Genomic DNA, 13,618 nt, shown 5'->3' on the forward strand with positions numbered 1-13,618 from the left:
AAGACTATCTATAGCCCTTCGAACACAAAATAGCTGGGGGAGGAGTGGGGGTCTGTGCCAGAGAAGGGGGAGAGTCTCAACACAGTCACGGCTCGGTTTCTCATTCTTGGGTGGCCGGCAGATCCTCTTGGGGGTCTGAAAGAAAAACTACCCAGATGGTAGAAGAGAGGCCCCCGCCTCCTGGGAGAGACAAGGCAGCTACAATCAGGACACAGTAAGGGTGGACACATGGCAGTTCACCCTGTAAAAGCCAAGTGCTACCTAGGAGACTCAAGATAACAAGAAGCTTCTTGATTTGTAAACTTGCACTCATAAATACAAACCTGCAAAACAGAATTGAATTCAGTGCGTTTTTCAACAGCGATACACAATACTCTTCCTTTTGGAATCAGTGGTGTTACACAGAAATGTACTAAATAGGCATTTTCCAAAGCAACATTATAGTTGAGAACAGGTATTCTGTGTCAAGAGGCTAATACTGCTGCTGTAGCACGCGCACGTGTTAGGGTCTGACAAGGGTCTTACTGAGGATGGCATCATAGTAGGGACTGAAGACCATCTTGTTATAGTTGACCAGGCGGACAAATTTAACAGCAACTTCCTCCAGCTCTTTCTGAATCGGACCCAATCCCCCAGGGACCGTTGGCAAGGGCTTCTGATGGCCTGAGGCAAGGTAGCTTTCTAAGAAGATCAGGATTCGGGAATCTGTGATAGAAAAGAAAGCAGTCCGTTGTTTTTTGTTCAGGACTTTACAAACTTCTAATTAGGCTTCGGTTTTTATCATAAACATCCCTTTTTCAGGAAAGTCCTCCCTGCCCACCTCTAGTCCAAGAACCCACAGTACTTTGCCTTTCTGAACACTCACCCCATTTGTAACACTTCCTTTCCCACACTAGATAGTTCCAAGAGGGAAGAAGCACGCTCTTCTTGTTCCTCATCCCCTCCCTCAAACCCTCCAGCACCCAGCACAGGGCCTGGCGTGAGTCCTGGCCCCCAGTAAAAGCTCACAGCTCCAAATACATTTGGAAAGGAAGAATAAATCCACCAATGAACAAAGGGAGACTAGAGTGTTGACAGGTTTTGCTCTCTGAGGAGCAAGATAGTGTCACTGAGAACACCGTGAGCCATTATTGAAGATCCCATAAAAAATGGGGTGGGAGAGGACTATAGCAGGGATTACAAGTTCAAAACCAAAACAAGAGGAGCTCCCAGGTGGCTCAGTGAATAGAGCGTCCAACTTTTTCAGCTCAGATCACGATCTCACAGTTTGTAGTTTCAAGCCCCGAGTCAGGCTCCACACTAACAGCACGGAGCCTGCTTGGGATTCTCTCTCTCCCTCTTTCTCTTCTTCTCCCCTGCGATCTCTTCCTCTATTTCTCAATAAATAAAAACTCTAAAAAAATAATGCCTACAGTGGAAGGCCATGGAGTTGTGGGCATTTGCAAACTTGGACTACTCTGAGGAATTATTTGGGCTGATATTTTTGTAGCCCATTTCTATGAAGCTTTTGCACTGTCCTCATCAACCAAAAGAATATGCAAGCCACACCTCCTGCTGATTGTATTACAAAAGCAATAGGGGCATCTATACTAAATGGGTTCTTTCAAACTGCACGCCCACCCCCTGCTCTGCGGGACCCTCTCAGGTGCAAATGACCTCGGGACCCCAGTACACACTGACTGAGCAACTGCTGACCAGATGGGTCCCATCATCCCTGCTCCAAAGTCAGTTTGCTTTCCTAAGGTTCTCAGAGCTAGAAGCCTCACCGAGACCCAGAGATCCTCATATCATTCCTACCCCAAGGCTGGTTTTTATCCTCAGGTCTGTAACTGGCTGTTACTAAACAGCCAAGATGGCAGGGAACAGAGTAGCTTATTAGCCAGCGGTCTATTTACTGCACTTTCCTGCATCTCTACCAAGGGCAGTCACATTAATCCTGATGATCCTTATATCTCTGCAAGAGACTCCTCCCAAGTGGCTCATAGATGACATCATGCCCTATACATGATGGGATGAAATCATTTGATTTTTAAAAAACCATCAATCCTTGTAACTTTTTCCATAAAATATTACTTAAGAATAAAAAAGAAGTCATGGTATTAGAAGCGGGCTCGTGCCTCTGGTTCAGGCTCTACTCCAACCTGGAATCTGATAACCATGGATCCTTCAGCTTTTGCCTGAAGCCTGCTAATATTATTTATGTGTTGAACACATATCTAGTTTCATAAAGAAGCTAAAGGATTATTTTAAAATTAAAGATAAATATGAATTTTTAAAATTCGATAACTTTTTTTATAATTTCATTTTTGAGTAATCTTCTACAGCCAATATGGGGCTCAAACTTAACAACCCCGAGATCGAGTCACATGCTCTACCAACTAAGCCAGCCAGGTGCGCCAAAATTAGACAAACACTATATTCCTTGATCAACCAGAATTTTCCACAGTGTGACTGCTGTGATGATGAAGAGGAACAGCCAACACATGGAGTAATATTTTTAATCACAGCTCCTCTCTCATGAGTACTTCCGATGTGAAGCCCGACACGGTGACAATGGCTTTACGGGCCTTGTGTCCTGCAGCTCTCCTGGCAACTGTGTAGGGTTGTCGGTTTGAGATGAGGGGACTCAAGCATCGGTCACCCACTCAAGATGCACAGCAGGTGCTTGTGAAGAAAACCTGTGCCCCCTCATTCATGCTCACCCCATATCCTGAAGACTCCAGCACCAGATGTAGGTGAGGGCAGGGGGTTCCCATACCAAGCAATTCTCTGAGTACACCAGCTGGGTGTACTCAACTCTGACACTATCTGGAGGGAGTATCACAGGTCAAGGGTTCAGTCCCATGAGGCCACCCACCCCCCACTTCAGATGCCAACCACAAGCAGTAGATCCCCAGAACACCCACAAATTCTGTCTTATTTGGCTATAAACTAGACGTTCCCATGACCTCCTCTTCCTTGGATTTTCATTATTTGCTAGAACGGCTTACAGAACTCAGGGAAACACTTATGTTTACTGGCTTATTATAGAATAAAGGATATGGATACAGATGAAAACTGGAATAACAGACACACAGGCTGAAGTCTAGGAGAGTCCGGGGGGCAGGAGCTTCTGTGGAGTTGGGGTACATCACCCTCCCATTACTTGGCTACATTCCCTAACCCAGAAGCTCCCCAAAACCTGAACTTCTGGGGTATTTGTGGAGGCATTTCCAGCCCCTCTCCCCTCTCTTGAAGAATGAGGGAGTGGAGCTCAAAATTCTAAGCTTGTAATCTTGGCTTGGTCCTTCTGGTGACCAGCCCCCATCCAGGAGCCACCCAGACTCGCCTCACTAGAACAAAAGACACTCCTATCACCCAGGAAATTCCAAAGGATTTAAGAGCTCTGTGTCAGGATCCAGGTCAAAGACCAATATTAGAACAAAAGATGCTTCTAGTGCTCTTATCACTTGGGAAATTACAAGAGCCTTAGGGGTTTTGTGCCAGGAATGGAGGCAGAGACCGACCCATATATTTTCTATTGCCTCATAGTTCTGGAGCAGGGTTTTGAACAAAGCCTGTGATTCCAAAGTCAGAGCCCTCAGAACAGTGACAGCTGCCTGGTCACTTGTCCAGACGTCTAGGTTGCCCTAACTGCATGGTGGTGGTTAATCACTTTCCCCTCACTCACTGGCACTCATAACCTATCAGACCCTTCTAGACTTCTTCAGAGGGGCCTGTGTGCCAGCCCTCCAAGGGCACATCCCTGCTGCCCATCTGTACCCAAACATACCAATGATCCTGCGGATGGGGTCATCGGGACTGGCCACAGCCTGGATCTGGCCCTTGAGCACGGTCTCCTTTTCCGTGGTAAAGGGAGTGAGCCCACACAGGACAAGGCAGCTGCTCACTTCCAGGCAGACTTTCTCCCCAACGGCAGTCAGGGCATCCTTCAGATGGAAGGAGCTTGAGCAGAGAAGGGAAAAGAGGAGGCAGAGAGGGCCCATAAACAAAGCACACGTCTACCCAACTCAAGCCCAGTAAGAGCCCAAGTCCTGATAAGACTCACAATCACCAGTGCATGGACTGTGTTCAAAGAGGAAATCTGTGACTCTCTCCCCTGCCCCTAACCTTTCAGGCTGTGTACATCTGACTCAGGGGACTTTCTCTCTCTCTCTCTGCTAGAAAGAACACTGGGAACGGGAGGGCTCGGACTATACCAGGGCTAACCAACTTCTCACTAGCATCTATGTGGTGAAATAAGGCTGGATTTGGCTTAAGAAGATCTTGAATACCACTGGAACAAAACACAAGAACCCAGAAATTAGGTAGCTGTGAGAGGAGTGGGAGAGAAACTTTTCATTGGATATCTTTCTATCCCTTTTGATTTTTGAAACACGAGAGTGTATTAACTATTTTAAAAGAGTAAAGAAAACAGAATTCCAAAAGTTAAGAAAATGAGCACCTTGATTTCCGAGGGCCCTTGGGCTCTCCTAGAATATCTGTGGGGAGCCCTCCTGCTGGCCGGTTTTCTGTAAGAAGGGCACTTGCCTTTGTTCTGGGCAAATGAAATAGCGGAGCAAATGTACACAGCCTGGGACTCGCTGCCGGAACCAGCTGTGTGCCAGGCCTCGAGCGCCAGGGCGGGCACAGCAGTGCGAGGCTGGACTGCTAAGGAAGTGCCAGCCAGGGCCCCTCATCAGCGGCTTTAGGCAGCAGACAGAGCAGGTCTGCTGTGGGGGAACTCAGGGACAGCCCAGGGCCACCCCTGTGCAGGGGTCTCTGCTCAGCAAGCCCCCGCCGGGCCCAAGTCAAGGAGCTCCAGTCACAACATGAGCACACACCCCTCACCATACTGAACACGTGCAGGCTTGGTGCATTCTTGGCAGGAAAACTCCGTTTTGTAGGGATGAGAATGTCTGGTGACATTCCCCTTGCAGAATCCTCTGAACTGACCCTGTCAGACACCGTGCTTACTTAAAACCATCACTCCACATGCCGTGAACCACACACATCACCCGATCGGACGTCACTGCAGGAGCAGATACAGCAGCTGCCCCCACACAGGCGAGGGTTCGTGTGGGTAAGGAAACAATCCATTTACATGCAGCGCAAAACGGCCACAAGGAACGTGCCATGGGCCAAAGACTTGTACTCACAGCCTGATGACTCTGGGGAAACACCACCTGCTTCTTACAGGATCTTCCGCTAGGGCTGCGTTGCCCAAACTGTGAGCAGGTTGTGAAAGCAATTCACTGGGAAGCAACCAGCATTTTTTTTTTTTTTTAATGTCTTAAGACTTTTTTTCTAAGCATAGTTAGGAGAAGTTTCACTCTGTGAAGTTTTTATTTCAGCTATGTGTGCCTAACGAGTGTGCTGGGTCACAATGGAAAACCAATCTTGTACTAAGTGTCCTGGTCCTAAACATCTGAAAGCCGCTCTCCTGGAGGCCTGCGAACCCTACAGTGAACTCTAACGTTGTTCGTAGGAACCTGAATAAATTCTGCTGCAGTGAAAAACCAGGGTGTAAAGTTTCCTGTCACTTGTGAGACAGCAGTCCCAATTCTGCCCCTCACCAGCCAGAAGACCCCGTTCCAGACTGCTCTGTCACCTGCTGCCCCCCGCCCGGCCCACAGGGGCCGCCCCACAGCCGGCAGCCACTTACGGCAGGTGCGTGTCTGTCAGCAGAATCTTCACAATCGTCTTGAGTTTCTCAGCAAAGTCGGCGTGGCTGGAGATTCCCGGGGCTGCCATGCTGAACGTGACCAGCAGCACGGCTCCCAGGATGGTCAGTTGCTCAAGCTGGAGCTGGAGCTCCTGGAAGCGAGCCTGGTCCATCAAAACTGTCTGGAGTGAATACAAGAGAAATCGTCCCTGAGCTGGAGATTCAGGCTGGCCAGCAGAGGGCGGTGGGGCCACGGGCCTCCACAGATTCCCTTGGGATATCCTAGTCCTTTCGGACCTTTAAGGGGGGGCTGAGTGAACAATCCTTCCATCTCAGAGCCCCTTTGTCCTTAGAAAGGCTGAAGTAGAGCAAGCTCATTAAGAACCCGAGGTCAACTGACATTTCATAGCATAACCTCATGCGAATTTCTTCTACTCTTTGAGCCCTATGCAAACCGGGGGTTCCTGGGGCACCTGGGTGGCTGAGGTTGAGCATCTAACTCTTGATTTCTGCACAGATCATGATCTCATGGCGCCTGGGTGTGAGCCCTGGGGTGGGGGCTCTGTGCTGACAGCAGGGGGCCTGCCTGGGATTGATCCTCTGTCTCTCCTCTCTCTCTGCCCCTACCCCGCATATTCTCTCTCTCCCTCTCTCTCTCTCTCTCTCACACACACACACACACACACACACACACACACACACACACTAAATAAAGAAACATTAAAAAGAGCAACAACAAAACGGGGATTCCGGCTTCACAGGGCTGTTTCAGTGACTGAAGATAACCACAGATATAAAGAGAAGTGGCAGGGCCAACACTGAATAAATAGGCGTTTACCCTTCGACAGGAAAGAGTAATGAGGCACTGAGCTAGAATGACCAACTCGTCCCAGTTTGTCCAGGGATGTCCTGGCTTTAAAACTGGAACTCCCAAGTCCTGTCCCCAAGTCCTGGGCAAACCAGGCAGCCAGTCACCCTTGCAGAGCACTGGAGGGGAGGAGGGGAGAAGTTGCTTGAAGGGAGAGCCTACATTATTTGCCTTGGTTTCCCCTCAGTATCCAGCACAAAGGAGGCCCTCAAGAATCAGTACATGAATAAAGGAAATGAAAAAGAAATGGTAAGTGGAAAAAGGAGGAATGGCTGATAACAACCTAAAGCCACCCAGAAAGAAGTCAGTGAGTGAATTTCCATGACTGCCTCCTCCATGTTACACACCTCTGGGTCCTACGAGGCCAATGTCCCCTGTGGGGGATAAGAGAAAGAGCATTAGAAAGACTGGTTTTTTTTGGTTTTTTTGTTTGTTTGTTTGTTTTGTGAGTAGGCTCCATGCCCAACGTGGGGCTTGAACTCATGACTCTGAGATTGAAAGTCTCTACTGAGACTCTTGAGAGATGCTCTACTGACTGGGCCAGCAAGGAACCCTGAGATAAGGCATCTGATCTGAGTTTTTACAGGTTAACCAAATAAATGTTAAGGGCCGTCTTGCTATAAGAGACTGACACACCAAATCAAAACATTAACAATTTAGGGTCTTAACCTAGAATGCTTCTGAAGAAGTAAAGACAACCTTTGAAGATTCAAGATCCCCTATTGTTAAACAGAGATGCTTCAACAGACTTAGCCCCTGCCTTCATTTCTTTTTGTTACGCAGCAGCATCCCTGCTTTGGGCCAGGACTTGGGTGTAGGATACAAGAGATTTCCAAGGATTGATTCTGGGGGTAGACATCGGAGTCCAATGAAAACACCATCTTCCCCACAGCTGTTTTTTAAATGAAATGTCAGGCTGTGAACACTCCCCCAGGAGAGAACATGCCACTATTTGGAAAGGAGCCTCCCTCTATCCCTTCAATTCAACACCCTCTTTACAGCCTCTTTTGGTACAAAACAGGGAACTCAGAGGCAAGAGGTGAAACCTTGGGCTTCCATCATCTTGAAAAAATAAGGAACTTAAATGAGAAAGATTTAGAGAAGTAGCAGTTCTGAGGCTGGAGATAAAAGGCCCGAGTGCCCTCAAAAATGAGAAGGCAGTCAACACAGCAAACCAGCAGTCTACAGATAAAGCGGGGGAAATCCCTTTTCGTCATCTTCTTAAAGGACTACCGCAGTTACAAGTACTTACTGTGAAAACCAAAAAAAAAAAAAAAAAAAAAATATTGCTCCACGTGGAATGGGAAGAAGAATTTTTTAGATAAAACTGAAAAGCAGCATGTTACTGTTTGAATCAGGTTGTATAAGAACAAGACAGTAGCTCAGCACACAAACTGGAAGCCCCTTACGCTGCTGGGGGGCGGGAAACAGCCCTGCAGTTCCTTTAGGTGTTAAACTCAGAGTCACCGTGTGACCTAGCAATTCTCATCCTCGGTATTTACCCAAAGAACTGAAACACGTGCCCCCAGAAAAACCTGTACACGAATGTTCAGAGCAGCACAATTCACAATAGCCAAAAAGTAGAAACAACCCGAATGTCTATCAACTGATGAATGAATCAACAAAATGAGGTACAGCCACACCCTGGAAGATCACCCAGCCTTAGAAAGAAAATGATGACACGCAGCACAACATGGAGGAGCCTGGAAGACATTATGCCAAGTGAAATAAGCCAGCCACAAAGGCACAAGTACTGTAGAATTCCATCCACATTCAGAGACACAGTCGAATGGTGACTGTCAGGGACTCAGGGGAGGGAGGAATGAGGTATGTTTAAAGGCATTAAGGGGGCGCCTGGGTGGCTCAGTCGGTTAAGCGTCAGACTTCAGCTCAGGTCATGATCTCATGGTTCGTGGGTTCGAGCCCCACACTGGGCTCTGTGCTGACAGCTAGCTCAGAGCCTGGGACCTGTTTCAGATTCTGTGTCTCCTTCTCTCTCTGCCCCTCCCCCACTCATGCTCTGTCTCTGTCTCAAAAATAAATAAACTGTATAAAAAAATTAAAAAAAAAATAAAGGCATTAAGTAAACACTTTCAGTTTTGGGAAGATGGAAAAGTTCTGGAGAAGGATGGTGGAGATGGCACACAGCCATGTGAATGTGTGAATGCCACTGAACCGTACACTTAAAAGATGGTAAATTTGGTTGGGGCGCCTGCGTTGCTCAGTCGGTAAAGCGTCCGACTTCGGCTCAGGTCATGATCTCACGATTCGTGGGTTCAAGCCCCGCGTCAGGCTCTGTGCTGACAGCTAGCTCAGAGCCTGGAGCCTGCTTCAGATTCTGTGTCTCCCTCTCTTTCTGACTCTCCCCTGCTCATGCTGTCTCTCTCTCTCAGAAATAAATAAAACATTAAAAAAATTTTTAAAAAGATGGTAAATTTGGGGGTGCCTGGCCACCTCAGTCGGGGGAGCCTGTGATTCTTGATCTCGGGGTTGTGAGTTTCAGCCCCACATGGGCTTGAGAGCTAACTTTAAAAAAAAAAAAAAAAGATGGTAAATTTTGTGTTATGTATATTTTACAGTAAAAAAAAATACAACTTTAAAGAAATGAAGTACTGATACATGCTACAATATACATGAACATTATGCTTAAAGAAGCCAGACACAAAAGGCCAATATTGTAGGATTCCCTTTATATATCCAAAACATCCAGAACAGGCAATTCCATGGAGTCAGAGTAGATTAGTGGTTGCCAGGGGGTGGGGGAGTGGGGAAAGGGTAGTGACTGCTAATGGGCACATCGTTTCTTTCTGGGGTGCTGAAAAGTTTTGAAATTAAATCATGGTAATGGTCATATAACTGTAAATATACTAAAAACTGCTGAATTGTTCGATGTAAAAGGGGTAATTTTCTGGGAAGAGACTTAAATCACAACAAAACTCTAATTTTTTAAAAGTTCAGCAGCACAAAAAGAAATGAACAATTAGACTGCTCTGGAGCACCTACTTCCGGGAAAGGTCTCTGGAGGTGGTCCCATTTCAGAAGCTTCAGGTATGCATAATTCTGGACAGCCACGGCATTTGGCATGGGATCCTCTCCAGAGCCAGCGGCCCCTCCCTCAGCTGGCAGGGCATTTTTATACTTCTGATTCATGAGGTCCTCTGTGGCTTCTTCCAGCCACTGGGTGACAAAGTCCAGGGAATCTGAAAGACAAGGCTGCGAACATTACTATGACACTCAGGAGGAAGGCTTCTCGGAATGACTTCAAGGAAGATCATCCCGAAGGTGTGGTGTATACAGAGTATGGACTTCGGAATCAAATAAAACTCGGTTCAAATCACGGCACTGCCGATTACTAGCTGAGGATTATCAGATTCCTAACACAAAGAAATGTACACTACCACCTGACAGGCAGTTGGGAGGATTAAACAAGACAGTAAACACAGAGCACGAACAAACCACTCGAACAAACCACTCCCTTCTCTCCCACCCCCGCCGCTGCGGGAGCAAGGCGGGAAGCTCTGATGACTCCAGCTCAGTGAGATGCAAAACTTCTAGCCCAGAGACAGATGGGAGGCACTGGGGAGAGCTTCCCAGTGTAAAGTCTTCTCCGTGCTGAAGAGGAGGCCTTTTCCTTGTCTAGATCTTAGTCTCCTATCAATCTGGTTTGCTTCCAGCCTCGCCAGAGGGGAGCTCTGCCACGAGCGGGACGCGTGCTGCGTAGTGTCTGGAGTTCTGTCGGGGAACCTCGAGGGTTATTCATCTGCTCTCACGTGCTCCCTCCTTTTCTAAGCTGAGTAATGCGCCGAAGATTCTGAGGGACACAAGAGAAAGATGAGGGTTTCATCCAGTCTCTCTGACAGGTCCTAGGACGTGTGCCACTCTGCCACTGGAGGCCACCTTCGAACCAAGGGGGTGGCCCAGGACATGACAGGGGACCACTCTTCGCTGCTGCAGGACGCACCTGGCTCTGTCGTAATGGAGGTGGCACGATCTCTGTGGCCCGCTGTACTGTCCCTTTAGCCTTCTGCAGACGGCATGCTCTGTAGCCCACAGGCTTGCACACGTGAGGAGGAAAGAGTAGACGGACTGGCTCAGGGACTGTGGCAGTGGGTGCCCCATTGGGCCCCGGCTGCCGGCCACAGACTCTCACGCTGAGGCTCTTCAGCCTACACCCCTGATGCCTCCTGAGGGGCAGGACGACACTGGTTGAGAAAGTGAACCGTGTGGTCAATCAATTCTGGTCGAAAAGCTCTCAAAATTGGTCTCCACAACTGCAAAATGGGGTTAAAAAATAGTACTTCGCTCCTAGGCTTACTGCGTGAGGGGTATATTTGATAATGCACGCGCACCTTCGGCACATGCCTAGTATGTAGTAAACATCAGCCAATCTTCTTCTGGTACTGCTTCTACTCTGCTCTTTCCCGACACCTCCTGAACCATCTCAGCCTTCTCTGCTCGCAGCAGGATGAACACCTGCTCTGGGCACTGCATTAACTATTCTGGTCAGGCAACACGTCTATCCAGAGGCCTCCATTTTCACCTGGGGACCACCAAAGTTAGAGGCTAAATAGAACACATAATAAATTGGATTCTGGGGTGCCTGGGTGGCTCAGGTGGTTAAGCATCTGACTACTGATGTCGACTCGGGTCATGATCTCATGGCTTGTTGAGATTGAGCCCTGCTTCGAGTTCTGTTCTGACAATGCAACGCCTGCTTGGGATTCTCTCTCTTCCTCTCTCTCTGTCCCTTTCCCTGTGCTCTCTCAAAATACACAAACTTAAAAAATACATGAATTGGGGCACCTGGGTGGCTCAGTCGGTTAGTGTCTGACTTCAGCTCAGGTCATGATCTTGCGGTTCGTGGTTTCGAGCCCTACATCGGGCTCTGTGCTGATGGCTAGCTCAGAGCCTGGAGCCTGTTTCAGTCTGTGACTCCCTCTCTCTCTGACCCTCCCCTGCTCACGCTGTCTCTCTCTCTCTCTTAGAAATAAATAAAACATTAAAAAAAAAATTAAAAATACATGAATAAATAGGATCCAAAGACTGTAATTTAATTGGAATATCAGCTGCCAATGCAGAAACCAAAAAAAGCACCCTTGAAAGGCAACACAGTTTTGGGTTCTATAGTGCTCTGTTTTCCTGTAGTCATCTGAGAGGCTTTTTGTGGGTATGAAACAAGAACGATTTTCTGCACATAGAACAGAGGCAAAGTAAAATGTCTTCATGTACCTTAGAAGGAGAAGAAAGTGAATTAAATAATCACAAGAAGTATGTCATGTTTTAAAAATCATACCCAAGCATACAATTTACCTCAAACTGATGTTTTCATTAAAAACTCATTTTGGGGCATCTGGGTGGCTCAGTCAGTTAAGCATCCAGCTTTGGCTCAGGTCATGATATCAAGGTTCGTGAGTTTGAACCTTGAGCCCCGCACCAGGCTCTGTGCTGATAGCTCAGAGCCTAGAGCCTGCTTCAGATTCTTGGTCTCCCTCTCTCTCTCTCTGCCCCTCCCTGACTCATGCTCTGTCTCTGTCTCTCAAAAATGAATAAATGTTAAAAAAAGAAAAAGATTTAAAAAAAACAAACTCATTTAATTTAGGACTTCATTTTTTTATCCTACTTCTATTTCTCTTGCTTGCCAATTAAATTTTCTTTCCAGGTCCAATTTTTAGTCTTCAAATTAGAATGGTCTCATACTAAATTTTAGTTTTGTCTTGAAAACAGTATCATTGTGCAAAAAGCTACAGAACTGGAATGGAAAAAACAGACAACAAAAGGGCACACAAAGCATTAGACGTACTTGGCTGTTTCTCCAAAAGCTGCTGAAACTTCTTCCTTTCGTAGTCAACTGACTGCTGCATGAGATGTGGCCTAATGCTAGCGACAGCAAAGTTTGCCATGTCCACTTTCATTAGGTCCAACACCGAAAAAATTGCCCTGAGAGAAAAGGGAGAAGAAAATTTAGAACAAGGCACTTGTAAAGCAAGTACTGTTTTAGAGGAAAGAGGGGAGCTGATTTGAGAGAGGCTTTTCATTTCAGAAAGGGCAGCAAATTCAAAAAATCATGATAATGTAGATTAAGGAAACATAAAAATCTAAATAATGGATTGAAAAGACTGCTGAGTTTTAAGCTGCCTCTGTCCCTCTAATACACCCCCTGCCCTCAAGCAAACACAGCTCCCCCACTGCCTGGGGACCCATTCCTTGGTGTTGGGTCAGCCCTCCTGGTAACCACAGATGAGGACAAGCCAGGACCCAAGGTCAAGGGCAGAGAGCTGACCACCCAGGTCTGAGCTCTCACACACACATTAATTCACTTTCCTAGGAAAGAATGAACAAGAACTCTCTCCTTTCTCCTCTCCTCTTGCCCCAGGCTTTTAGTTTCAGGGCATGTTTTCTGTTCTAGTTTTGGTAGCGGAACTGCAAGTTCACCCTCTGAATGTATCCAGTGGGCAGATCTGACCCGATGCTAAGGACGTCTTAGATCTTGCAGGTCACAAACCATAGCTACTCTCTCCAGAGGCAGAGAACTACCTGCGGAAAGGTGGTTGGGAACCCAAGGTATGGGCTTGGCTGTTGCCCTACATGCAAGGAGGAACAGGGTCGAATGTCCCAAGTCTCCTGACATCCTCCGGGACTGACTAAACTGTATGACACAATTACCTTATGTGTGGGTGAGTTGATTATGTGTGGAAAGGAACAATTCAGGGTCCCTTCCCTGATATCCTGTCTACCTCCCAAACACATAAGACAGCCCACTTCTTGGGGGACATACTGCCTTTCGTCCGAGCACTCCTAGCAGTTCCCCAAATCCACCTGCTGCAGACGAGACTGCTGGAAACTGCCATCTGGAGGCCACATACACATAGAGTAACCCACAAACACGTTGTGCTCACACAGTTTTTTTAAAACCTCCATTTCCAGCCTCTCCTGAAAAAAAAAAATCAAAGGATCTGACAATGTGGACCCACATCCTTCACGGCCACAATCAGTGGTCTCCTTTCCACAGCGTATGGACTCCCACTTGCCAGGCTCCCTGCTCCCTTCTCTTCCCAGCAGGAATTTGCATTTGGGTTGAGTTTGCTGCAAGCTATCCACCCCGGCCC

At 47.4% G+C, this 13,618-nt stretch overlaps 1 protein-coding gene across 3 annotated transcripts in view; it reads right to left on the reverse strand.

The window, feature by feature from the left end:
- Positions 1–336: 336 nt before the first annotated feature.
- Positions 337–13,618, reverse strand: part of TCP11L1 (t-complex 11 like 1) — a 31,338-nt gene continuing 18,056 nt past the window's right edge. For all 3 annotated transcript variants that reach the window (XM_077772803.1, XM_077772804.1, XM_077772805.1), the window contains 5 exons: positions 12,313–12,449; positions 9,516–9,712; positions 5,645–5,826; positions 3,773–3,945; positions 337–705 (listed from right to left, as the gene is read on the reverse strand). In XM_077772803.1, the coding sequence (XP_077628929.1) occupies positions 503–705; positions 3,773–3,945; positions 5,645–5,826; positions 9,516–9,712; positions 12,313–12,449 (892 nt within the window). In that variant the 3' untranslated portion in view covers positions 337–502. The remainder of the gene's footprint in view (positions 706–3,772; positions 3,946–5,644; positions 5,827–9,515; positions 9,713–12,312; positions 12,450–13,618) is intronic.

The sequence above is a fragment of the Crocuta crocuta genome, unplaced genomic scaffold, assembly GCF_008692635.1.
Source record: "Crocuta crocuta isolate KB4526 unplaced genomic scaffold, BGI_CrCroc_1.0 scaffold382, whole genome shotgun sequence".
NCBI lineage: Eukaryota > Metazoa > Chordata > Mammalia > Carnivora > Hyaenidae > Crocuta > Crocuta crocuta.